General features: G+C 59.4%; 3 protein-coding genes across 7 annotated transcripts; 1 reads left to right on the top strand and 2 right to left on the bottom strand.

Annotated features, from left to right (window-relative positions):
* Nucleotides 1-2,081: 2,081 nt before the first annotated feature.
* LCN12 (lipocalin 12) lies at nucleotides 2,082-7,114 on the bottom strand. Its single transcript, XM_019642022.1, is given in 8 exon segments — nucleotides 2,082-2,225; nucleotides 3,481-3,545; nucleotides 4,370-4,448; nucleotides 4,450-4,902; nucleotides 4,905-5,010; nucleotides 6,470-6,606; nucleotides 6,685-6,801; nucleotides 7,001-7,114. Coding segments are annotated over 8 exon segments (1,215 nt in total).
* Nucleotides 7,115-11,322: 4,208 nt separating this feature from the next.
* C8G (complement C8 gamma chain) lies at nucleotides 11,323-12,973 on the bottom strand. 2 transcript variants are annotated; one of them, XM_019640584.1, is made up of 7 exons: nucleotides 12,724-12,966; nucleotides 12,484-12,620; nucleotides 12,260-12,330; nucleotides 12,079-12,186; nucleotides 11,682-11,783; nucleotides 11,558-11,596; nucleotides 11,323-11,473 (listed from the first exon to the last, which is right to left on the bottom strand). In XM_019640584.1, exons 1-7 carry the CDS (start codon nucleotides 12,856-12,858, stop codon nucleotides 11,460-11,462), a joined length of 606 nt encoding a protein of 201 aa, XP_019496129.1. In that variant the 5' UTR covers nucleotides 12,859-12,966; the 3' UTR covers nucleotides 11,323-11,459. The 2 variants fall into 2 exon arrangements, with proteins under 2 accessions (XP_019496129.1, XP_019496138.1); XM_019640593.1 differs by lacking the exons at nucleotides 11,323-11,473; nucleotides 11,558-11,596 and having other exon boundaries at nucleotides 11,683-11,803; nucleotides 12,724-12,973.
* Nucleotides 12,974-13,441: 468 nt separating this feature from the next.
* On the top strand, nucleotides 13,442-18,079 carry FBXW5 (F-box and WD repeat domain containing 5). 4 transcript variants are annotated; one of them, XM_019640567.1, is made up of 9 exons: nucleotides 13,442-13,614; nucleotides 14,602-14,817; nucleotides 15,077-15,234; nucleotides 15,665-15,839; nucleotides 16,032-16,114; nucleotides 16,197-16,623; nucleotides 16,790-16,937; nucleotides 17,015-17,227; nucleotides 17,318-18,079. In XM_019640567.1, the coding sequence occupies exons 2-9, from the start codon at nucleotides 14,625-14,627 to the stop codon at nucleotides 17,571-17,573; spliced, it is 1,653 nt and encodes a 550-aa protein (XP_019496112.1). In that variant the 5' UTR covers nucleotides 13,442-13,614; nucleotides 14,602-14,624; the 3' UTR covers nucleotides 17,574-18,079. The 4 variants fall into 4 exon arrangements, with proteins under 4 accessions (XP_019496112.1, XP_019496088.1, XP_019496104.1 ...); XM_019640543.1 differs by having other exon boundaries at nucleotides 13,448-13,614; nucleotides 15,966-16,114; XM_019640559.1 differs by having other exon boundaries at nucleotides 13,454-13,614; nucleotides 15,966-16,114; nucleotides 17,330-18,079.
* Nucleotides 18,080-25,682: the final 7,603 nt, after the last annotated feature.

Raw genomic sequence — 25,682 nt, 5'->3', positions numbered from 1 at the left:
TGGGCCAGTGAAGCAACGTCCTCCACAACTAGACTGAAGAACAAAACGACAGCAACTTGTCTGTTCCCCTTCCCCCAACTCCCCAGCACTGTTCCCGTGCCCCCAATTCCCCAATAAAAATGTTTAAAAAAAAAAAAAAAAGAAAGGAAGTGCACAGTGCCCCCCACCCCCTGTGAAGGTCCCCATCCTCATGCAGCCTGTCCCCAGCCCCCAGCCATGAGCTGCTTCCTAAAGACTGGTCACACTGACAGGGTGGGGTGGGAGGCAGCACCCTGAAAGGACCGCTCTGTCTCGTGGGACACAGTGTATTTTCAATCTGAGAACATGCATGTGTGTGGGAGTATGGTGCTGCCTACCCCAGAGCCAGTCCTGGGGGGCTAGGAACCGAGGGGTGCGGCAGGAGTGGGTGGCTCTCGCACTAAGTACTCAGTGACCACCTCCTGTCCCCAGGAGACACAATAACTGAACCAGAAAATGTGACTTCCACCAGCAATTTTGGGCCCATTTTGCCACTGACCTGACAAGCAGAAAACAGGACTGTCCCTCCAGCACGAGTGAGTGACACAGTCAGAGGGGACTGGGCTCTGCGCGGAAGGAGGGCTGTGTGGGAGCAGGGACCCCCGGGGGCCACTCACACATCCATGCCCGCAGTAAAGGCTGGGAAAGGACAGCTACCAAACCGGAGTCCCGCTGAGGACGCAGCCCCTGGCAACTGAAACATGGGCTTCGCCATCAGATAGTGGGGAACATGGAGTGGGACTGAGGAAGAGACGCCGGGATGTCACCACCTTGGCACAACCAGTCCAGGGACCAGGACTGGGGTGCGTGGCATCCTTCCCTTTGCTGGGGTGTCACTGGCCCGTGCCAGCCGTTCCCCACTCTCTTCCTTGTCCCTGTCGTTGTTGGCGGCCATGGATGGCATGAGGGTTGGGACCATGCAGCCTCATTGTAGGAAGGGGGCGACAGCTTCTTCTGTTGGAGGGACTGCTCTGTCTCCTTCGGTGTCTGAAAGGTCCCTTGTGTCTGGGCGGAGGGAAGGCAGCCCGAGGGCGGGGGGCAGTGATCCTCATCTGTGTGGTGCCCTCCCCGCCCCCACCCTGCTGTTCCTGCCCACAGCCTCCCTCAACCCTGGGTCCTGGTGCACAGCTGGGACACCAGGTGCTCAGCCCACACAAGGTCCTGTGTGACTTCCACTGAGTCCGGGGGCAGGGGACGCGGGTTGGGGGGTAGCTTCCTGTCCCATGAGGCCATCCTCACCTCCCTTCCCCAGCAGAGAACTCCTCTGCCTTCTGGACGTTCCCTTCCCTGGTGTATGTGCGTGTATATGTGTGTTACATATCTGTGTGTCTGTGTGCATGCGTGCACATGCATATATATGTATAGATGTGTGTGTGTGTTATATATGCGTGGCTGTGTGTCTTTGTATGCATGTATATGTGCATATGTGTGTGTATGGTTTGTGCATATATAAGTGTGCGTATGTGAGCCTATATGTGTGTGTATTGTTTGTATGTAAGTGTGTGCATGTGTGTATATGTGTGTGTGCATGGTTTGTGTGTATGTAAGCATGTGCATGTGTGTGTGTGTGTGTGCACGTACTATACTCTTGTTGTGACTACAGTCAACATCACGGTTTACAGCTTTAACTTGACAAAGTCAAACTGACGTTTTTCCTCGTTCAGGCCGTACCCCTCTAGTCCTCTTTCAGAATTCTCTGCTCGCCCTACACATGTACGTGACTGCTGCTGTTTGCGTGGCCCAGGTTGCTTTCAAACTTGCCCTCATGCTCCTCACGCCCAGGGAACTCAAGCCTTGCAGCGGGGACGCCTTGTCCCTGCCTCACCCTGTGGGGGTTCTTTGGGAGGCATCTCTCTATGCCGTCTGTGAGGGGGACAGGCCGGGGAGCCTTCAGCCACACTGCGCAGTGGGAAGCAGAGAGCCTGTCTCTTCCACCCCAAACCCACTCCCAGCTGGAGGCTGCGCTGTCGCAGGAGATGTGGGTGGAGAAGTGGACACAGCTGTCCCTTGGCCTCAGGCGACCAGGGGTGGGCAGGCCTTGAGCCTGTGTGAAACACAAAAGGCTACACACTGCGATTCTGAGTCAGGCCAGACTCCTCTGTGCTGATGGGAAGTAGGTCACAGCTGTAGGGGCCGGAACGGTCGCTGACTGCCAGCGGGAACCAGCGAGCTTTCTGGGGCGACGGATATTCTGCATCTGATTTGGGCTGTTTACACAGATGCCCACATTTGTTGGAGCTCACCAAAGTGTCCGATTGAACGGCGTCCACTTTAGTGTTTGTCAAATATACTTCAACAGACTTCATATTTGGGAATTGGGGACTACATAAGGACTTTTTTCAGAAAAATAAATCCCAAAGAAATTCATCACCAATTTAAAAAGATACTAAAGGATGTTCTTTAGTCAGAAGAATGGTGTTGATGGGGTAACCATCCAGGAGGGAGGAATCGGGGCACAAAGAAAAAGCGAGACGTGGGGCAAACCCTGGTGACCCCCGGCCTGGTCAGCCCTGGTACGTCTGGTGGGGAGTCAAGTCCACTCAGAGGTAGCATATGAGATATGAGGACGTGACAGAAGTGGGCCCCGCAGAGCGTAGGTATGCGACCAAAGCGCTGCAGCACTGCGTTGCCCAGAGGACGGTAGACATGCTAACTTATGTTCAACATTAATAACTCAAGGATGAACTCATAACGTCCCGTTAACTGTGAAAAGAGCAGTAAAAAAGTTAACAAAGCAGGATCTGAAGAGAAATTTGCACCCCACATCCACAGCAGCCAAGGGGTGGGAGCAACCCCAATGTCCACTGACAGAGGACCCGATAAACCAAACGGGGTCCCTCCACACAGTGGAGTGTCACTCAGCCCTGAAAAGGAAGGCGGTCCTGACACCAGCTACCACGTGGATGGACCCTGGGGACACTGTGCTCAGTGAAATGGGCCAGTCACAGAAGGACAAGTCCTGTAGGACCCCCGCCACCCCCTCACAGGAGGTCCCCAGAGGAGTCAGATCAACAGAGACAGGAAGTAGCTGGTGGGGGCCGGGGCTGGGGAGGGGGTGGGAGTGAGTGTTTCATGGGGACAGAGGGTCAGTTTGGGGAGACGAGAAAGTCCTGGAGATGATGGAGGTGGTGGCCGCACAACAGTGTGACTACGCCGAATGCCACTGGGCTGGCACCTAAACGTGGCTGAGATGGTTTAAAAAACAAAATTAACAAGCTAACAAAGAGAGGAAATGGTGTAATAAAGAAATTATTATAATGAATCCTAAGGGGGGCAAGAAAGGAGAGGAAAGGTCACACCAGCAGGTGTGGACAAGAGCAGCTAGCTGTCAGACAAGGCGCCCCACACCACAGGGGGAGAGGTCTCGGCTGCCTGCCAGGCGAGCGGCCTGGGCGATCCTGAGATGCCACCACTCCACTTCCCGCCCCTCCTGCCACGTGACTAACACTTCCCCCCCAGTACGGGTCTGCGTCCACCCGCCTGGAATTTGGGTACAGGTGACACCACGAGATTTCTGACGGTGGATCCTGAAAGGAGAAGAGGGTCCTCTGCTGCGTGGGGAGCCCAGACCCAGCCGGGAGAAAATCAGCCACAGCCAGTGCCATCAGGGTTGTCCGCACTCCCGTTTATTCCATGCTGAGACAGGGAAGACGGTGCAGGCTGTGAGGCGGGGCCTGGTTGCGAGGCACTTCATCCTTCAACAGGTGTCCAGATGGGGTGACCAATCTGATGGGGCAGACAGAGCCAGATGGAGGGGACACACAGGGGCAGGTGGGGGCAGGTAAGGGAGAGAAAGAGACAGGTGCTTCCAGGAGACGGAGGGGAGGAGGGCTGAAGGGAGAGAGAAAAGGGGCCTGCAGCCTTGGCAGGGAAGGAGCTGGGGTGGGAGGCCAGGGGCTGAGGGACATGCCCCCAGGGCTCTGCCCTGTCCCCAGACGGGGCCCCCAGACTCAATGCAAACGCAAGCGGCCAGGTGCTGTGGGTATGCCTGAGGGCAGAGTGCGCAGTATGTGTGCACGAGTGTGCATTTCTCTCTGTGCACACATGCACATGCATAGGTGTGCAAGTGAGTATGCACGTGGAGAGGGCCAGAGGCAGGAGATACAGGGCACAGTGGGAACCCCCTGGAGGGGGAGGTGGCCCGGGACAGGGGCACCCTGGTGGGGGCAGAGACCAAGGAGCCATGAGCTCCCCCCTAGTTTGGGCTCAAGCTGAACACCCTGTGGCTGCCGGGACCCCACAGTGGACCCCAAGCGTAAGCCATGCTCACCCACGGGGCTCCCACAGGGCTTTGGAGTCCCAGAGACCAGTGCCCCCCCCCGCCCCGCCCCTCCCTCGAGCTGCTACCTACCTGTCACGTCTGGGAAGACAATGTTGTCCTCTAATAGGCCCTGAGCTCTGACCAGGCAGACAAATCTATCCAGCACCTGGGTCTCAATCGCCCACATTCTGCCTGGGGCCCAAGAACACGGCGTTGCCCTTAGCAACTGGGAATGGACTGTGAGTGGTGGGTGTCCCTGCCCAGTGTGGTCCCAGGCCCAGGAGTACCGCCCAGCCTCCCTGCTCCCTCTGGCCCCAGCTACCCACTACCCGGAGGGCGAAGGGCTCACACAGCAGGTGGACCCTGATGACAGGAGGGCTGCCCGACTGCCTTCTGGAGAGCATCAGGGCGAACGTGGTGTAGTTGGTGTCATGTACCTGCACCTCCTCCAGGCTGTCCGGGGGCACTGAGGGGACAACCCTAAGCACGGAGGGGACACAGCCCCGGGCATGGAGGGGACACAGCCCTGGGCATGGAGGGGACAGCCCTGTGTACTGAGGGGACAGCCCTGGGCACGGAGGGGGCAGCCCCAGGTCAGGGCCCTGCCACCAGTGCCCCCCATGTCATCCTTCCCACCTCCCACTCTCTCACACCTACTGTTGTCCACTGAGAATTTCCCAGGCTGGGCCTCGGGAATCAGCACATAAGACCAGGTGATACAGCGCTGGCCCCTGTGAGAGGAGGTATAGGCAGAGGAGGAAGGTTCTGGAACCTGGCCAGGCTGCTGGCCTCCTTGACCTCAAGGTGGACCCCTGAGGAGAATTCAGCCATTGGTTTGGGAGCAGCGTCCCGCAGAATGAAGGCTTGGCTGCCTTGCCCAGGGAGGGCTGTGTCCACCCTGTGCCCCTTCAGGCCACCTTGTCCCTCAGGAGCCCTTTGTAGCCTCTGCTAGGCCTGGAGCAGGACCAAAATGCACGTGGCTGTGCAGTGATGCGAACAAGTCACCTTCTGAGCTGCAAAGCCCCCTCTTGGGAGTCTCGTGGCCCTGACCAGCAGCCTGGCGAAGTAAGGCCACATGGGGAGACGTGGGAGGGGCGCAGGCGGCTGTCCTGCACTGGGCCTGGTGTCCTCACAGACTGGTCAGTAGTTCAGGGGCTTCTGCAGGGGACCCGCTCACTTTGAGAGGCATCACAGGCAGCCTTCCCTGCCGGAGGGGGGGGGGCTGAGGCTGCCCAAAGGGCTTCGTGGTCAGGGGGCATTTACACTGGGTTCCCTGCCCCCTCAGTCAACCTCCAGCCAGAGCTAAGCCAGGCAAGTCAGATGCCCCAGGAGTCCAAGCCTCCCCAGTGGGGGTTCTGGTATGGCTGAGCTGTACAGGTGGCTTTGAGAGCCAGCGAGTGACTGTGCTCACTGCTGGGCTGGGGCGGGGGGCTGAGTGTAGCTACTCGGAGGCTGGACTGTGTCCCACCCTTGGCTTCTGGGAGCCACCTGGGGCCACACAACAAACCCGACTTGCTTAAGCTTCCTACTTTGTGTTACTTGAAACCAGGTAACCAGAGGTCTCAGGCCCTCTCTTCCCCACAGCCGGCAGGTGGGCAAGGGTCACTGGGCCTGCAGGGGGGTGGGGGTGGCAGGGTAAACAAGCCCTCATGGCATCAGTGTCCCTCAAAAGGGGCTGTCCATCGAAACCCCCACTTCTCCCCAACCAGGAGGCAGCCACTTCATCCAGGCAGGCTGACCAGAGCATGTCACCCCAGACACAGCGACTGGTACAGGAGGAGCACATGGCTCAAGAAGACCAATCAGAGGCCATTGTCAGCCACCAAGGATGCACCCTTTCTGGGATTGGGACCCTGAGGAAGATGCCAGCTCAGACCATCGTCTCATCCTGTGAGGTGAGAACCTGCCTGAACAGACGTCTGGGGCCGGCGGAGCAAAGCGAGGGCAAGGGAAGGGGTGACGAGGCCGTGGTCACAATGTCTGGGGTCCTGAATCCAGCTGAACCTGAAACCCACTCGCCCCCGGGCTCTTCTGAGCCTGTTCCAGGAACTGCCCCCCTCTTTGGGGGCGCCCCAGAGCTGGCTGAGGTCACAGGCAGCCTGTGTTGGACTTGGCATAAGGAGGGCCTCGGGGAATGTGGCACCGGGACCCGTGGTGGCTCCTCGGGTGCGTGCCCGGGCCCGCACTCACCGCGTCATGGCGTAGGACACGCTGAGGCGGCCGTTCCCAGTTTGCTCAAACGTTGCAATGAAAGAGTTCAGAAGGGACCTGTCTGCCTTCCTGTATGTGTTGCCAGCCAGGCCGAGGACGAACCACTCCCCCTGGAACTGCAGGGGGGGGGGGCGTGGGCAGAGCCCCGATGGCCGAAGGACCCCCCCTCACCAGGCACCCAGGCTGGGCCTCACCAGTGACACTGGCAGAAGCCAGTGGCTGCCCTGTTTCTGGCAGGATGGGGTGACCCTGGCCAGTAGCTGGCCTCTCTGAGCCTTTGTCTGTGCAGAGGAGATGCGATGTCCCCGACTCACAGGGATTGGCAGGGGTTACAGGGTGGAACGCTGCCCTAGGAAGGGTCCTTTTCTGTTGGAGGTCAGGGGTTTCCATGGTGGGGGGTGGCTGAGAGCAGGGCTGGGCCTCCCGGTCAGTGCAAGGCTGGCTGGACTGGACTCCCACCGGGGGCAGTGCCCGCAGCCAGCTGCCTCTCCCTCCCTCCCAGCCCCACACCTGGTCCTCTTGGAAACTCTGCAAGACCGGGGCGATGGCTGGAGGGTTCAGGGTCTGGCCCGTCCAGGCTTCCAGCAGGGTGAGCACCACCCACAGGGCACACAGAGGCCCCATCCCTGCAGCACCGAGCGACGAATTGGCCATTGGTGCTGCTGACTCACCTCTTTATCGCCCCCACCCTCCCCCTCACAGGTGCCCCTCCCTGGGGTGTGCCCGCTCCACCTTCCTCAGGACTGGCAGGAGGAAAGGTGGGCGCTGAGGCTTGGGGGTGGGCTCCCAAGCCCTCACTCCCTTGGGGGTGAGGCCCTCCACCATCCAGTCCACCAAACATGAGGGGCATCTGGGCAGGAAATGGAGGGGCAGGGGTGCCCGGGCCTTGCCGTCTGACTCCTGCACTCCGGCTCTGCACCCCCTCTACCCCTGCTCTGAGCGCCCCAGGCAGAGGACAGAATGCCTCAGACAGAGAGCATGGTCCCTCATAGTCCCAAGGGGTCAGGGCCATGGTGTTCCCACTGCAGGAAACACTGCAGAGCCCAGGCCTGCCAACACCCACACTGTCTCACACGGCTCCAAACCCAAAGTGTGGGCCAAGGCCAGGGACAAGGGGCCTGCAGTCATGAGGGTGCAGGTGAGTCGACGAGGAGGCATTCCACAGGGACCCTCAGCCAGAGCGGGGCAGGGGTGGGGAGGCCCGGCCTAGCTGGGGTGAGGCACCTACGCATCCGTCCTGGGGCAGGGGGCCAGCCCGGGAGGGTGCAGGCAGGCTCCAGACTTGCAGCCCTCTCCCCGATCCACCACCCCTGCAGGAAGGGACCAGGAAGACAGTGCCCTTCATGCCCACGGGCAGCCAGGCATGTGGGCGCTGGACTCCATTAGAGCCGGGAAGGATGTGTCCCTGACCTGTGAGCTCCCTGTCCTGGGCCGCCTCCCTCCACCCAGGTCCCCAGTACTGTGTGCCTCCTCCCGTCCCCTGCCCTTGGCCTTGGGCAGCCTTCCCTGAGCCCTAGTCAGGCCACTCGGCTGTCCCAGGCCTCACTCTCCCCACTGGAGCCCTCACCCTTCTAGGAGGCTTTCCCATTGCCAGCTGAACCATGGCCAAGTCCTGTCCGGGTCATCTGCAGGCCCCAGAGCAAAGCGGGGAGCTCAGGGGTCCGGAGGGCCGAGCCCGCAGTGCTGTGACCCCATTCCTAGAGTTTGCTGTGCCGTTGGTCAGCAGTCTCTTTAGGAGACTCTGGCCCACAATGAGAGAAGTTGAATAACCTGGCTGCATTTCCCTGAACCTCCCACAGGAACCACCACAGCAGGAGCTGGGGCAACAGGTCCTCCCCCTGCACCCTGCTCCCCAGCCAGCACCAGCCCTTGCCTGCCACCTCTGCACACTCAGCCCCACCAGGTGACGTCCCTTCCCTGTACTGCCTTACCCACAGAGCACCCTGGAGAGGTCTGTGGGGGCAGAAGTCAGCAGCATGTCAGAATGGGACAGTTGGCCCCTCCACAAGGAGCCCTGCCTGGCCAGAGTCTTGCAGTAACCCAGCCTCCTGGGCCAGCACAGGTGAGGCACAGAGTGGCCGTAGCAGCAGAGGCCCAACAAGGCTCCGGTGCCCCGGCCCAGTGCTGATTAATGAGCGAAAAATACATTTACATAAAAAATGATACACTTGGAGCTACAATTGTTCCACCCGCGTATGTGAACATTTGATTAGCGCTCATTACACATTTTTGTGAAAATAAAATGCATCGCGATTGTAGCTCTCCAACCCCCCAGGCACAGTGTAAGGGACCAACTGGCCACCTGGCTCATGCCTGGCCCTGGGGACCTGCTGTCAGGGACGGAGGGAAGTGGGGGCTGCTGGGTGGCCTCAGCCTTGTGGTCACTCTGGAGGGTTTCTGGCTGCCCCTCAGACCCTCAACCCTCCCGGAACACCCTTCTTTCCCCAGAAGCCCTAGAGGGGGTATCTGCTTAACCCGCATACCCCAGAGCAGAGGCTCTCACTTTCTGTGTGGAGGACGCGGGGCCAGGTGTGCAGGGGCTCTGGGGTGCTGCCACTCTAAGCCGTGCCTGTGGGATCCAGGTGTCCTGCGGCCTCCTGCCCTGTCTGTGGGCCTCTGGGATGGGGGGCCCATGGGCAGGTGCTAGTTTTCTTTCCCTTTTCCTCTAGCCCTACCTATCTGCCCTCCTGAGAGTCCAGTCTGGGGGTCGGGCATGGTCCCCAACCACTGGGGACATGGAACTGCTCCAGGGCTGCTGCTGGCCTCCCAGCAAGCGTCCACTGCGGTCCTCCTGGTCTGGACTGGACCAGCGAGTGAGGTGGGCAGAGGGCCAGGGCCACAGCCCGGCTGCCCGGGACCAGGCAGTAGTCTCGTTTACTCTGGCACAGCTCACCTGGGGGGTCGGTCCTACCCGAAGCCTAGGGAAGAGCATGCTGGATGGGAGGCAGTGGGGCCGGGGGAATCCACTTCAGCACCACCGGCGGCCAATCGGTGGCCAGCCCTGGACTTCGAGCTCCCAGGGGCAGGGGATCCCCCTCAGGTGCCCATGGCTGGCACACAGTGGGCGCTGCAGAAAGGTCCATCAGGATGACTCCAAGGGTCCCAGACAGACAGGGTGGCTGTGGGGCTGGTTCCAGGGCCAGCCTTGGTCAAGCCCATACCCAGTTCCTAACCCTCCAGCCCTAGCCCCGCCCCAGACGGGGGGCTGCCACCTGCCCTGAGACCCTCTCTCAAGTCATCCTGAAGGGAGGCTGCCTTCTTCCTGGTGCCCAGGGGTCAGCGGGAGGACAGCTGTGCACAGACGGCTCTGGGCTGGGCAGCGTGTGCCAGGCAGTGTGTGTGGACACACTGGACCCATAAGGCCCCCCCCCAGTGGGGGGGGGGCTGTCTCATTGACTCCCAGCCACATGGGTGTGGCTCTCACCCAGTGCAGTGGGGGTCGGGGGGCTGATGATGGAGTGATGGGAGATAGCTGGCGTCCCGTGGGGGGCCCTCTGAGAGCAGGGCATCCCCAGAGCCCACAGGGCATGGGTGGGTACGTGTGGGGTCACAGCACCCCCTAATTCACCAGAGCTATTGAAATGGCTATCCTCCCCCAAATGGGGAAGGCCCTCAGCTGTCTGACGAGGGGGCTGAGTGTTCTCACCAGCTGGGGGCACTTTCCCTCTCCAGCACTGTCCCCTGCCCCCTGAGACCCCCTGGGCAGACCCTGACCTGGAGGGAGGGAGGGAATAGCTGGTACTAGAGTGACTTTGGTGTTGTCGGTTCCCCAGAGCACTTCTGGGGTCAGCTTTCTGTAACCCTGGTTCTCCTCTACTGTTGGGGGACTCCTAGTGAGGGACAGGCAGGACTTCACTGTGTGAAAGGGACCCCTGGGGAGGGGCAGCGAGGAGACCCTGCCCATGGAGGTGGCCCTGCCCCAGCGCTCCAACTTCTGACAGTCTGGCATTACTTGGAGGGGTCGTTCCAGGCATCCATTAGGGGGAGAGGACACCGTTACCCCATTTCGGCCCCTCCTCACTCAGCCTTGGGGCGTCACGTTCTGGAACCTTCACTATAGACAGCACACTTTGCTTCATGCTCTCTCTGGCTTGTGACCCTGGCTAAGCCCTGGGTATGGGCTTCTGGGGGGGGTCACCCAGTCTGCATTAGGGGTCCCTCCCCTGTGTGCCCAGAGTCCCTGTGCTCACCCTGATCTTGGCATATAAAATAGACTGGCCTGCTTCGTCCAGCTTGGGGTCCAGACTCACCCGCCACCTCTCTGTCCCCTGCCTGCCTGCCCACACGATCTCCCCAAAGGGGCACCTGGCTGCCTGGTGCTAGGAATGGACTAGCCCCAGGTCAGTCCTGCTCCCAGGCCAGTCATGAGTCCTGTTTGGCTCTGCCAGCCCCTGGGCCGGCCACGAGGGTAGCCCAGCCTCCTGGCCTCCTAAGATGGTGCCAGCTCACCCCAGAGCCGGGCACCACGTCAGGAGCTGGGAGGGGGTCTCCCTGCCACTCCCCAGTGGCCCGTCCTGCCTAGGCCACAGGGCCCCTGGGATCTGGGAGCTCAGGAGTCAGCAAGAGGCCAGGGAGGCCTGTGGAGAGATCTAGAAATTTCCCTCAAGAAAAGGCAGCCTATCGATGCAAGAGGCAAACTGTCAGGGAGCAGGGAAAGAGCTGTGACCACGGTGAAAAGGCCCAAGAGACGAGGGGAAACCGAGGCCCCGGGAGGGCAGGGCCTTGAGGAGCAGTTCCCACCCCGCCTCCCTGGGGAGGATTCTTGCCGGGCGAGCAGCCCCATGTGCCCATGAGATGAGATGCTGGCTGTGGGCAGCATGGAAAGGAAAAAGTCAGGCCGAAAAGGATGGCATTTAATGGGAGCAGCTCCGGGGGCAGGTGGGGGAGAGTCTCTGTGCGTGGTCCTGGCCCGACGGGGTGCCAGGCTCGTGAGGGGTCTTCACTCCTCGGCGTGGGGCTGCCAAGGGCCTCACCTCCTCACCTCTGGGGCGGAGACGACACTCAGCCGGGGCAGGAGCCGTGGGGCACCCGCCCTCAGCGCACCACCCAGCCACGCCGCCCACTCACCGTCCAGGATGTGGAACTGGTCTGCGGCCTCACAGAAACCTGGGGGCCCAGGCAGGAGTCAGGGTGGCAGGGGCGGGGCACACAGGGAGGGCAGGCAGAGCCCGGGCCCATGGGGACCACTCACCGTACTTGGGGAAGAAGAAGATGTGGTCCTCCGTCAGGTTGGCCCTCTGGACCCCCTGCTCAAATGCACTCAGGGCCAAGTCACTCACGGGGAGTGAGCGGGCTGTGGGACACACAGGGCTCCTGGGGTGCCAGGCAGCCCCCGGGGGCGGGTGGGGTGTGGGGGTGGGGTCTGTGTGCCTGTCACACCCGGCCATGTCTGACCCTTGCTCCACCCTGTTCCCCGCTCTGTCCCCACACCTGGGCCTATCTGCAGGGGTGCCTCCCTGGATCCCCGCTGGGCAGGGAAGGGTCAGGGCAAGAGACGAGGGAGGGGGAGTTTGTGTGTTCATCTGGGCTCTCCCAGTCCCACCCAAACGGGCCAAGGATGCCGAGCCCGGGCTCCCGTGTGGACGCACCATACAGCTTCACCGACAGCCGCCGCGCCCGCTCCAGGTATAGGACAGCGAAGCCCTGGTAGTCAGTCTCCCCAATGACCGCATCCACCGGCCCCCTGGCGCCTCGAGCTGGACAGAGCCAGGCCAGCTGCATCAGCCCCCCCTTCCAGCCCTGGTCCCCTCCCTGCTGTCCCTGCCTCACCTTGGAGCCGGAAGCGGCCTGGGACTGGTGTGCCTCCATAGAGCTGCTGCACCTGCCAGCAGATGCCATCCCTGGGGCGGGTGTGGGGGGGAGACACAGCAGGGTTGGGGACCCCATCCTGGGCAGGGCTTTGAGGGACACGGTCCAAGCTAGAAGGGGCAGGGCTGGGCTGGGCTGTGGTGGGGAAGGGGCCAGGTGGGGTTGGGGTCCGTGCTGGGACTCACAGCTTTCGGAAGGTGTTGACAGCCATGGCTGTGCCCTGGGGAGCCACACGCAGTGTGGTGGCCTCAGCCCGGTGGCCCTGTTCCTGCAGAGAGCGACAGGACGAGGCCACACCTACGAGGAGCCACGTCCCTGCAAACTGGGGGCAAGCCACATGGGGGCCTGAGGGGATCGGTCTGGCCAGGCCTGACCCCCACAAAGCTGGGTGAGTTCCTGCCTCCCCCACCTCCCCCCAGCTGTACCTGCTGAGCATCAAAGTTAGCCTGGGGCTGGATGGTGCTGATGGGGGACAGGGGCTGAGGGGGTCCCCGAGCCCTCCGACCCAGGGAGCCCGCAGCCAGGAGCAGAGTCAAGAGAGCAGTCCCGGGAGGCAGCATGGCGGTGGCCGTGACAGTGACGGAACTGGGAGCAACCAAGCGCAGGACGGCCAGGTCCTGGGTCGGAGTCCACTGTCGGTGCTGCCCAGGAGCCTGGACCAGGAAGTCTGTTCTCCCCAAACCCCTACCCAGGGCCAGCCTCCCCCCCACGAGCTTGGCCTTGCCCTGGAAATCTGACCTCGACCCTGCACTTCCTGGCAGGGCTCTGGCGCCATGCCCTGTTTACAAAGTCCGAGTTGACCTCTGGATATTTTTCCAGGAGCCCCTAGTGAATTTCCGCTGTGGCCAGTGCTCAGCCTTTCGTACACTCGTCTCCCTTAAAACGCCAACAGCCCCTTAAGGTAGACGCTAGTCTTATTCCTACAGAGAAGAACACGGGGCTCCTGAAGCCACTTGCTTGGGGCCCGACAACGGGAGCGCCAGAGCTGGGTCTCGAACTCACCGCCCGAGAACCTTGCCCGCAGCTCCGCCCACAGACCCCGGCGCGCCGCCGCCGCTCCTCCCGGCCGCCAGGGGCGCTCTTCCGGATGAGCCCGAGCGCGCCCGGGCCCGCAGGGTCCGGGGCGCAGGCGCAGAAGCAGTTGACGCAGGCTGCCGGGCGCTCCGCAGCCATCGATGCCTCGGGGCTCGTGGCGTCGGCCTGGCGGGCTCCATCATAGAGACGCGGCGGCCGGAGAGGCGGCGGGCGGAAGCGGGTCCGTGGGCCGAGGCCGGGCGCCGGGGCTGGGGCAGCGCAGCCGGGCGGAGGCGGCCGCGGTGAGTGCGCCCGGCCCCGGGAAACGACGTCACCCGGCTCCGGGGAGCGTCGTCATCCGGCCCCGGTCCCCGATACCCGGCCCCCGGCCCCGGGAAGCGTCGTCACCCCGCCCACGATCCCCAGACCCCTGACCCCTGGTTCCCGGCCTCCTGCCGCACCCCTGGCCAATGAATGAGGCGCCAACGCCCCGCCCCCGACAGCCCCCTCGGAAGGAAGGTGGGAGGGGGCGCTGGGCGGCCCCGCCCCCGCCCCGCCCCCAGCTCTTTAGGCAGTGGCCGTTTGGCCCGCCGACCGCCTGGCAGGGCTCCCCTAGGGCCACAAGGCAGAGGCCAAGGGCCGGCTTGTGCACCTGGCGGCGGGCGGGCTGGCCGTCGTCTCGCCGGCCCCAAGCCTCTTCTGGGATGGACCACTGTCCCATGCTGACAGCTCTGAAGCCGTGGGACGGCAAGGTCAAAGTGACAGTGTTGGGGTCACCGGCACTTCATTCCTTGGCCTTGGAGCGGTTGCCAGCCCTGGCATCCAGATGTCTCCCTGTGCCCACGTCGGGGGGGGGGGGGTCAGAGGCCCCATCCAGATGACCTGTTCCCAAGGCTTGGATCCTTTTGAGGTGTGGGCGGGTCTGGGATCTCCAGGGGCTGCATCAGGCTCGGAGGTGCTGAGAGGTGTCTGCTGCCCACCCAGAAGCTGCTTGTTCCAGGGAATATGGGGCTTGCAGAGGGAGGGGCCACAGGAGTGTCCAGTCCGAGGAGCTTGGCTGTCCAGGGAAGAAGCTGGGTGAAGCTGGGGTATCCTGGGCCCACCCGGCAGTGCCAGCTGGCCCTGTGCACAAGCTCAGTCTAGTGAAATTCCCATCAGGGCAGTTGGTGGGGCTGGAGGAACGGTCCCCGGGATGCCTTACCTCAGCCCCAGGACCCTGTGCCTCAGCCCGGGGAGCCTGATCCTCCCCGGTCAGACTGGTGGCTAAGGGGGCCGTGCGTGGGTTTCAGGGCCGCCTGGGCAGAATGTCACGATGGACGAGGGGGGCACACCCCTGCTCCCCGACAGCCTGGTCTACCAGATCTTCCTGAGTTTGGGCCCAGCAGACGTGCTGTCCGCTGGGCTGGTGTGCCGCCAATGGCAGGCCGTGTCCCGGGACGAGTTCCTGTGGAGGGAGCAGTTCTACCGCTACTACCAGGTGGCCCGAGATGTTCCCCGACACCCAGGTCAGCACCTGCATATGGCCCCACAGCCCACCACGCCATCTCCTGAAGCCACAGTGCTGAGCACCTGCTACCCAGATCCTCACACCGATGAGGCACAGCCAGGCCACACCTCAGAGCGCAGGGCTACACCGGGGTTGGGGGGTGCCCCTCAGCTGAGCCTGAGTGTGCCCCAGGGGCAGGGCTGATCTCCACACTGTCAGAGCTCTGGCCCCTGTGGAAAGGAAGACTTGGGGCCCCAGCAGTGACCACCCCTCTACAGCGGCCACGTCCTGGTACGAGGAGTTCCAGCGGCTCTATGACACGGTGCCCTGCGTGGAGGTGCAGACGCTCAAAGAGCACACTGACCAGGTCCTGCACCTCAGCTTCTCCCACTCGGGCTACCAGTTTGCTTCCTGCTCCAAGGACTGCACCGTGAAGGTGAGGGTGGCCTCCGGGAGCTTCGGCCATGGTCAAGGCTAGGCACATCCCCATCACGCTGCAGAGGTAATGGCCTGGAGCCAGGTGGCCCACCCAGGTGGGAAGAGATGGCCCAGTCTGCCACATCCCTGTGGAGAGGGCCAGGTCAGGTAAGACGCACCTGGGCTAGGACCACACAGGATGGGAGGCTGGGGTGGGTGGTGAACGGAGAAGAGAGGGTCCTGCTTGAAGCCTTCTGCTCCAGAGCCAGGACCCCAGCCTCCTGTGCCCACGCCCTTCGGGTGGGCTGACAGCCAGGGGCAAGGAGCCACCATCCTGATGGGGGTTTCTGGGTACCTGCTTGGCCTAGATGGTCAGGAGCTTGATCGGCTGGGGATTGCAGCATGGATCACAGGTGCCCCGCTGACTCCCCCCAATTCCCCCCACCCAGATCTGGAACAACGACCTGACTATCTCGCTGCTGCACAGCGCGGATATGCGGCCCTACAATTGGAGCTACACCCAGTTCTCCCAGTTCAATCAGGACGACTCCCTGCTGCTGGCCTCGGGGGTGTTCCTGGGGCCCCACAACTCCTCCTCTGGCGAGATCGTGGTCATCAGCCTAGGTGAGAGTCTGGGGCGGCCTGGCCTGGCTCCCTCCCCGCTGCCCCGCCCACTGCCACTTCCCCTTTCCTCTCCTGCCCACCGGCCCCGCCCCTTCCCACCGCCTGCCCAGCCCCCGCTCCCGGCAGACAACTTCGCGCTGCTGTCCCGCGTGCGCAACAAGCCCTACGACGTGTTCGGCTGCTGGCTCACAGAGACCAGCCTGATCTCGGGGAACCTGCACCGCATCGGAGACATCACCTCCTGCTCTGTGCTCTGGCTCAACAACGCCTTTCAGGTGCGGGCGGGCTGGTTCTGCCGAGGTGATCCCCCCTCCCAGGCCTGACGTCCACTGCTCACCGCCCGCGCCACCCCCGCAGGACGTGGAGTCTGAGAACGTCAACGTGGTGAAGCGGCTCTTCAAGATCCAGAACCTCAATGCCAGCACTATCCGCACGGTGATGGTGGCCGACTGCGGCCGCTTCGACAGCCCCGACCTCCTGCTGGATGCTGGCACTCCCGGGGCGTCTCCCAGCCGCGTCTTTGACCTGGGCAGCGAGGGCGAGGACGAAGCGGCCGGCCCGGCCCCCGCCCCGGAGCACCCCAAGGAGCGCTTGCGGCGCTTCCTGGACGGGCTCCTGGACGCGCGGGCGCAGCCCCAGCTGGCGGAGTGCGCGCTGGAGACCAAAGTGGCCGAGCTGCTGGCCCAGGGCCGCACCAAGCCCCCCGAGCGCAGCGCGGCCGGCGCCGGGAACAAGCTCCTCATCTTCACCACAGGCTGCCTCACCTACTCGCCACACCAGATCGGTAACTATGGGCAGGGCCAGGCCTCAGGCCTCGGGGCCCTGGGCACAGCCCGCTTCGTGTCCGTGCTGGGGGCCCAGTCCTGGCTGGGCCTCCAGGAGCGCACCTGCCATTGGGGGCGGGTGGGGGCGGGGAGCTGCGAGGACGCCCTCACCTGGCCGTCCCACAGGCATCAAGCAGATCCTTCCGCACCAGATGACCACAGCTGGGCCTGTGTTGGGTGAGGGGCGGGGCTCCGACGCCTTCTTTGACGCGCTGGACCACGTCATCGACGTGCATGGACACATCATCGGCATGGGCCTGTCCCCTGACAACAGGTGCGCCCCCGGTGGTGCCCTGGGTGGGGGCGCCTGCAGGCCACACGCACCGAGCGAGCAGAGTGCCCCTCGCTCAGGTATCTGTACGTGAACAGCCGCGCCTGGCCCAGCGGCTCGGTGGTGGCTGACCCCATGCAGCCGCCGCCCATCGCGGAGGAGATCGACCTGCTGGTGTTCGACCTGAAGACCATGCGGGAGGTGAAGCGGGCCCTGCGCGCCCACCGCGCCTACACGCCCAACGACGAGTGCTTCTTCATTTTCCTGGATGTCAGCAGGGACTTTGTGGCCAGGTAGGAGCTCGGGGCGGCGGGAGGGAAAGGGGCCCAGCGTGGCGGAGGGGCGGGGCCTCATCCCAGCTGCGGGGCGGGGCCTCACCCCAGGCCGTCCTGCAGTGGGGCGGAGGACCGGCATGGCTACATCTGGGACCGCCACTACAACATCTGCCTGGCCAAGCTGCGGCACCAAGACGTGGTCAACTCGGTGGTCTTCAGCCCCCAGGAGCAGGAGCTCCTGCTGACGGCCAGCGACGACGCCACCATCAAAGCCTGGCGCTCGCCGCGCACCGTGCGCATCCACCAGGCCCCGCGCCCACGCCCACGCCCCTTCTTCTCCTGGTTTGCCAGCCAGAGGCGCTGAGGGCCACTGGCCAACAGGAGCACCCTGGGTGCCCTCGAGCTGCTGGGACCCACTGAGGACGCCATGGAGGCTGTGGCCTTCTCACGGCTGAGCCTCCGCCCAGACTGAGGAGGCAGAGAAACCCACTGTAGTAACGCCTTAGGAAGGGGGTCTGGCGGGACTGCAGGAGCAGACGGCTTGGCCTCCACCACGCTCGTGCACACACACCGCATTCTGCAGCCATGACGCTTAGCACTGGGGTGGCCTGGGAGGCCTCCTGGCTGACTTGGGGTGCATAGGACACTGGGGGCCCCACTCTTCACCCACCCTTTGCCTGGGCCTGGGCCCTGGGACAGTCATCAATACACGAAGCTCGGCCAGCCCTTGGCAGCGATTCCTGGGTCTAACCTTGCCCTGGGAACCCCAGGCTCCCCCTCTGGTTGGTGTGGGTCAGTCTGCCATGGGCCTGGGTGAACTGCATGTCACCTGTCACTGTTCAGGGCCTGAATAAACAGTTGGCAACAGCACACGGTTGTCCAGTCTTTGTGTGCAGGCAGTGGCCCGGCCCGGTGGGACCTATGTGGCCTGCCTGGCCGGTGGCAGTGCCGAAGGCTGTGGCAGCACTGGAGATGCACTGAGCCGGGCAGGGTGGCTCAAGTCAGCATCCCGAATCATGGCCCCCTTGACCTCTGAGGAGCCAAGGCCAGGAGCCCACAGAGCGTCTGAGCACGTCCACCACGCTGTGTGCTCACGGCCAGCAGGGACCCATCAAGGACACAGACCTGGCAAGTGCTGCCACGGCCCAGGAACGCATGCAGCTGGGTGGGCAGGCTGGTGTGTTCAGCAGCTTCAGTCAGGCCCTTAAGGGCGGTCCCTGCTGGGGGCGGGGCAGAGCTCTGTGGGGCCAGGCAGGTGACAGTGGGAACATGAAGAAGCGGCAACGGAGGGGCAGGGCTGGCCCCGGCTGTACCCTCAGGCTTGGCCTAGGCCCGTCCTGGGGGCTCACCTTGCCCCCTTATTCATGTTAGGATCCCCTGGATGACGGGTGCCGATGGGGGCCTGGCTGCATGTGGAGCTCATGTTGAACCGCCCTCCGCTCTACACACAGCAACCATCAACACAGCAGAAACACCAGGACGGGTCCTCAGGGATGACAGAGTCAATGTCCCTCCAGGCCAGAGGCAGCAGTGAGCAGAGGCTGCCTCGGTTGCCTGCCAGGGTCACAGCTGCAGGGAGAGGGCTGGGCGGGGCCCAGGTACAAAGGGCAGACAAGCTGGCCTGTCAGGAGTTTGGCCAGGAAGGCGGAGGGCCCAGAGTGTCCCCCAGCATGGGCTGCACACCCAGAGGACAGGCGCTCTGGCCCATGGGAACAACGGGAGTCCTGGGCTGCATGGCTTCATCTCAGAACCGCCTGACACAGCAGGAACAAGGAGGAAATCTTGGCACCGAGGACACAACAGCCAACCCGTCCTGCACAAAATGCTCCTGAAACTGACAACCCCAGGCTGATGCCATGAAAAGAAGCCGGCAAGCCCCTCCCACACATAAGCACACACGAGAAATTGGAGAAAGTGAGCACTTTTCTGCAAAGGACTTAAGATACATCTAATTTAAAATCATCAAAGACACTAACAATCTATAAAACAAAAACGGGACAGGAATCAAGAATACTCAGAAACTTAAAAATTAAAGAGGGCCAATGGAAAACAGTGTGACTGAAATGAAAGCCCAATATGTAGACAAGAGGTTGGGCCAGACCTGCCTTGTGCGAGCGCCGGGAAGCAGGCTGAACTGGGGGGGGGGGGGGGGGGGGGAATGGACGGACGGACAAGACAACAGAACCCAGAGGAACAATCAAACGTGGAGGAGGCACACACCACCGCAGCAATGTCGCTACAGGGCCCAGGAGAGAGGGCAGACGTGGAGACGTGGGTTTAGAGAAGATGGCTCAGGTGTGTGAAGATGAAATTCTCACGTGCTGACGTGTAGTCACACGTGTAGTCACACATGACAAGGACCAACACTCAGCGGTCCAGCAAGGATACCGAGAAATCTTAGAAGCTCTGAGGGGCGGTGCTGGGTCTGGGAGAGAGGGAGCTGGAGCCAGTGGAGGCCCGGTGCCCCCTTGGTGCAGCCACAAGACCTGGACAAAGACAGAGCCCCAAGAACTGCAGAGGGCATGTGGCAGGCATGTTGAGAGCAGCAGCAGCACCAGAGTACCCAGAGCCAGCACTCTTCACCGTGCATCTTGGGGGCCTGAATTTGCACAATGCAGCCATGAGCAAAGACCCGGAAAAGGAACTCCTGCTGCCCCGTCCATGTGGAAACGCCCAGGGTTTCTCCTCTCTTTTAGCACCTCAGGCAATCCCCTGGTGGCAGGGAGAGGGATAGCTGTGGGAGCCCACAGTGCCACTCTCGGGCAGGACCCTGCATGCTCTTCAGTCAGTGGCGGCTACTCCCAGAGCCCATTACTTTGTGTCTGCTGTCCCTCCCAGAGTCCTGTTACTTTGCAATTGCTGTCCCTCCCAGAGCCTGTTACTTTGTGTCTACTGTCCCACTGCATGGACCAGACTTACAACAACTAAGGAAGGGCACGACAGTGTGCAGTCACGGAGCCCTGAGGTTCTGGCCGAAAGGCCAGACAGTGCCAGCAACTAGACCAGAGGAGACAGCATGGGAAACAGCCCATGTGAGGATGAGGACAGCCACACCTCCCCAGGTGATCAGATCCAGGCTCTCAAGCTTGCTGGCACCTGACCCAGCATGAGGCCCAGGTGGGACACACAGAACCGGCCCCAAGAGCATGGCTTTGGAGCCTGGACTGATGCTGGGTCCAGCCTCAGAAGGCAGTGGGAACGTGGGCCTGAACCTAACAAGGCCAAATGCCTGTGAAGACACCAGCACTGTCCACAGGATGTAAAGAAGATACAGACCTGACGAGTGATACTCAAGAATGCCCAGAATGTAATCCACATGGATTGGCACACAAAGAGCCATGAAGATTCAACTCACAACGGAAAAGACATTCGGGGGGCCAAGGATGAGAAGACACAGATGCTGAAATTATCTGACAAGGACTCTGAAGTAGCTATTAGGAAAATGCTTGAACAAGCAATCACAAACATCTTGTAATGGATGTAAAAGTATCAGTCTCGGCAAAGAAACAGAAGATAGAGGAACCAAATGGAAATGTTAGAACTGAAAAGCACAATAACCAAAAATTTAAAACTCACTGGACAGACTCAACAACACAAGAGAGATGACAGAGGAAAGTCAGCAAACTTGAATGAAGATAAATCAGTGGAAATTCTCCAACCTGAGGACCTATGGGACAGTAAGTACAGAGAAACTAAAACAGGAAAACTAGAAAATGGCCACGTAACTGTATCATTATAGGCAGGAAACGGGAAACTGAAAGAACCACCAGGAAACAAACAACAAAATGGCAAACATATCTAAGCATATCACTAATTACATTATTGTCACAATGAAACCAACCAAAACAAAAAAATGTGCTGTCTATAAAAAAGTCACTTCAAAAGACAGGATGGAAAAACCCATTCCATAAGATTGAAGGACAACTTGACTTGGAGCTGATGGGTCCTGGAGAAATACAATGTTCCCTTTCCCCAATTCCCCAACACTGTTCCCTTGCCCAATTCCCCAATAAAATCTTTAAAAAAAGAAAAAGAAAACATTCCACAAAAATATTGGGTTGTCAGAAAAGTCATGACACATTTTCACAACGAAAAACAGAAAAAATACGTCATGCCTTTTCCAACAACCCGATACTATGAAGAGGAAACAGGATTGGCTATGTTAATATCAACGTACACTTCAGAAGGAAGAACGATACTGGAGAACAAGGGGCCTCACACTGATGCAAGGGAGAGTGCACCAAGGACACACAGCAATCCTAAGCGTGTGTGCCCCTAACAAAGGAGCCTCAAAACATGCAGAAAGTGACAGCACAGCGCTGAGGGAGCAACAGATGACCCCACAGCTGGAGGTGGGGACGTAAGCATGCCTCTCAGTAATGGACAGTCTCCTGGGGCTGCTCTAACAAAGGACCACAAACTGGGCGTTTAGAACACAAGTGTACGGTCTCAGAGTGCTGGAGGCTGGAAGTCAGGTCGGGGTGCTGGCAGGACCAACGTTCTCTTCTCGTACCATTCTCCCTGGGTCCCCTCATGTTGTCCTCCCTCTGTGCATGCCTGTTTTTTTTTTAAGATTTTTATTGGGGAATTGGGGGATGGGAACAGTGCTGGGGAATTGGGGGAAGGGGAACAGACAAGTTGCTGTCATTTTGTTCTTCAGTCTAGTTGTGGAGGACGTTGCTTCACTGGCCCAAGTTGGCACCATCATTGCGCTCTTCCCAGGCGAGGCAGATCAGTCACTGGCTTCTGGACAGCCGCTCACAGCGGTTTGAGGGCCGCTCACGCTGGCTGCTGGCTACACATGGTAGCCTATGGCAACTCACCTGCCGTCGCTGGCGACTCACGGCATCCCAGCTCCAGGTTGAGCTGTTGTTCAGCATCTTAGCTGTAGAGGGCAGTGTTACTGGCCCTCATATGTAGGATCCGAACCGGGGCCCTCTGGTGTCCCAAGCCAGCTCTTAACCAACGCGCCAATCGGCCGGCCCTGTGCATGCCTGTTTTTATAAGGACACCAATCATATTGGACTGGGCCCGCCCTAACGACCTCATCTTAACTTGATCACCTCTGTAAAGACCCTATCCCCAAATAAGGTCACGCTGTGTTACTGGGGTCAGGACTTCCGCTTATCTTCTGGGGGGAGGCAATTCAGCAGAGGACAACAATCAGCTAACTTAATTTAACTGATGTGTGGAGAACATTCTACTCAAGTACACATGTACTCTCACCGAGTGGGCCATCGTCTGCACAAAACACACCTCACCAAACAAATGTCAACACTTCTCAACTCCTTACGTGGGACCAGGAAATCCTTGGTACCAGAACCAGACAAACGCTACAAAAAAGTTAGCTACAGACCGATATCATTCACAAATATAGATGCAAAATGCTCAACAAGATAGGAAACCAAATCCAGCAACCCATGAAATGAATAGTATGCCACAACCAAGTGGGGGTCACTCCAGGAGTGCAAGGCTGGTGCAGTATTTGGAGGTGAAGCAGTGTAAGCCAGCACACTGACAATACAAGAGAACCACACAGACAGGTCACGATGCAGAGAGTGCATTTTACAAGTATCTAGTCATGATAAAAACCCAGCTAACCAGGAGCGGGAAGGAACCTGCTCAACCTGGTAAAGTGCCGTGACAAGAAACCTGCAGGCAACACTGCACTTGGGTGAGAGGGACTGCTGCCTGCTCTCCCACCCCATGCAGCCTCACGCAAGAGAAATGACAGGCATGCAGAGTGGAAAAGAAGAAATAAAACTCTCCCTATTCACAGATGACATAATTGTTTATGCACTAAATCCCCCCAAATTCAACAACCTCCTCAAATCAACACATGCATTTATGAAGCTTACAGGATATGAATATAACTCACAAAAATCAACTGTCCCTCTAAACACCAGGACCATATAATTGGAAACCAAAATTTAAAAATCAAGACTTCTTACATCAGCTCATAAAAGTAAGAAATGCTTAGGTGTAAATCTAACAAAACACGTATAGACACGTATGCTGATCCTACAAAATGATGATAAGTACAACCAAAGATCTAAACAGGCAAGTTATGTTCCTGGATGGGAAGACCTGCCTAGGTGTCACTGTTCCCCAAACTCATCTGTAGATTTCATGCAATTCCTGTCTGAATCCCAGCAGGGTGTTTTGTCGATACAGACAGTACTTGCAAAGGAACAAATACAGCTGAAACAATTTGAAAAACAAGAATAACATTGGAAGAACCACCTGCTTGAACTGATGTAAACATTTACTGCAGACGATGGTGGAAGACACACAGATCAGTGGAACACAACACTTCACACGAACATGGAAAGTGAATGTTTTACAAAAGTACAAGAACAAGTCAATGAGAGAACGGAGAGCCTATGATTATGTCAGCCAAATGATGGATGTTCAGCTCAGTACACGGTGCTGAAACAAACTGGCCACCTGTGTGCAAAAAAAGTGAACCCAGAGCGGAACCTACACTTGTATAAAAATGGACCCAGTGGATCATAGACCTAAATGTAAAGTGTCAAACTCACACGTCTAGAAGAAACCATAGGGAACCTTTGTGATCTGCATTAGGCAAAGACTCTCAGACGTGACCCCACAAACACAATCCATGTTAGAAAAAGTTGGGACTTCAAAACTTCCAACTTCTGAAAAACACTTTATTAAGAGTTACAAATTGGGCCGGCCGAGTGGCGCGATGGTTAAGAACTCGCTTGGGATGCCAGAGGGCCCCGGTTCGGATCCCACATATGAGGGCCAGTGACACTGCCCTCCACAGCTAAGATGCTGAACAACAGCTCAACCTGGAGCTGGGCTGCCATGAGTCGCCGGCGACGGCGTGGGCTGCAGTCCCTGTGGCAGTGGATTGCCATGGGCTACCGTGTGTGGCCAGCAGCCAGCGTGTGTAGCCAGCAGCCAGCGTGAGCAGCCAGCAGCCGCAGTGAACGGCCGTCCAGAGGCCGGCGACTGATCTGCCTCGCCAGAGAAGAGCGCAATGATGGTGCCAACTTGGGCCAGTGAAGCAACGTCCTCCACAACTAGACTGAAGAACAAAACGACAGCAACTTGTCTGTTCCCCTTTCCCCAATTCCCCAGCACTGTTCCCATCCCCCCAATTTCCCAATAAAAATCTTAAAAAAAAAAAAAAGAGTTACAAATTATATATCCAATGAAGAACTTGTATCTGGACTATAAATAACTCAAAACTCAGCAATAAGAAAATAACCAACTCAATTTAAAAATAGACAAAGGACAGACACACACTTCACCACAGTAGTACTCAACATCAGACATTAGGGAATGCAAATTAAAACCAAGACAAGGTGCCACACCTGACAAAGGCTAGCGTGCATGCGCACACGAATACACAGACACGTGCATGCACACTGCTCATGGGACGGGAGCCAGCCTGTACTGGCAGGAACACAAAGGGCCGCAGCTACCGCGTCAGCCCACTCGGGCTGTAACAAGCCGACACTACCGACTGGGGGCTTCCACACAAACACACACGTCTGTTCTCACAGTTCTGGAGGCTGAGGCCTGAGGTTAGGTGCCAGCGTGGTGAGGAGGCCCTCGTTTGGGTCGCAGATTCTCACTGAGCCCTCACATGGCGAGGGGGCCCTGTGGGGTCCCTCTCATCCATTCATGTGCCTCACCTTCACGACTTCACCCCCTCCCAAAGGGCCCCCCAATACCTTCACCTCAGTGGTTAGGGCTTCAACACGTGGGCGGGGGGCACAAACATTCATACCCTAAGCAGCTGCTCTGGAAAAACGGTTTCGCAGTTTCTCATGAATTTAAACTACACTCACCGTGTGACCAGGCAAGTTCACTCCTCAGAGAAATGGACACTTATCTCAACAGGAACCTGTGCTGACAGGTTCACAGCAGCTCGGTTCACAACTGCCAACCTCCAGAAGCGCTCAACACCCTTTGATAGCTGTACAGTGCAGACGAGCTGTGCCGTGGGGTGCTGCTCAGCAACAAAAAGCAGGGACTTCTGATACACGCAGCATCCTGACCTCACGGCACTGTGCTGAGGAAAGCCAGCCCCAGGTCACACTCCAAGTGGTTCCATCTACACGTCATTCTTGAAAAATGAAACTGGGGGTTGGGGGGGGGTTGGGAGGAGGGAAGAACAGGCCCGTGGCTGTGGGGGTGACGACGGGATAGCGTCCAGGGATGTCTGCTTGTAATGGTCTGCTTACATCGCCCGGCACACCCAGAGGAACAGAAATCAGCTTTACAATGTGACAAATTTAAAAAGCTACTAGGGAGAAAACGTTTTACCTGTACAGAGTAACAAACTTACAGCCAAGTTTTCATCTGCAACAGGACCAATGACAGTGGTGTCAGATGTTCAAAGTGCTGAGAAAAAATAACCATCACCCCAGAATTCGAAACCTAGGTCATCGACACCCAAAGTGAGGCTGATGCTGTGCAGACACGGAGGCCAAAGTTC

This window comes from Hipposideros armiger, unplaced genomic scaffold, assembly GCF_001890085.2.
Source record: "Hipposideros armiger isolate ML-2016 unplaced genomic scaffold, ASM189008v1 scaffold_3, whole genome shotgun sequence".
Taxonomy (NCBI): domain Eukaryota; kingdom Metazoa; phylum Chordata; class Mammalia; order Chiroptera; family Hipposideridae; genus Hipposideros; species Hipposideros armiger.
Note: the sequence above shows the minus strand (reverse complement) of the source record. Positions and strands in the feature narration are given on the sequence as shown.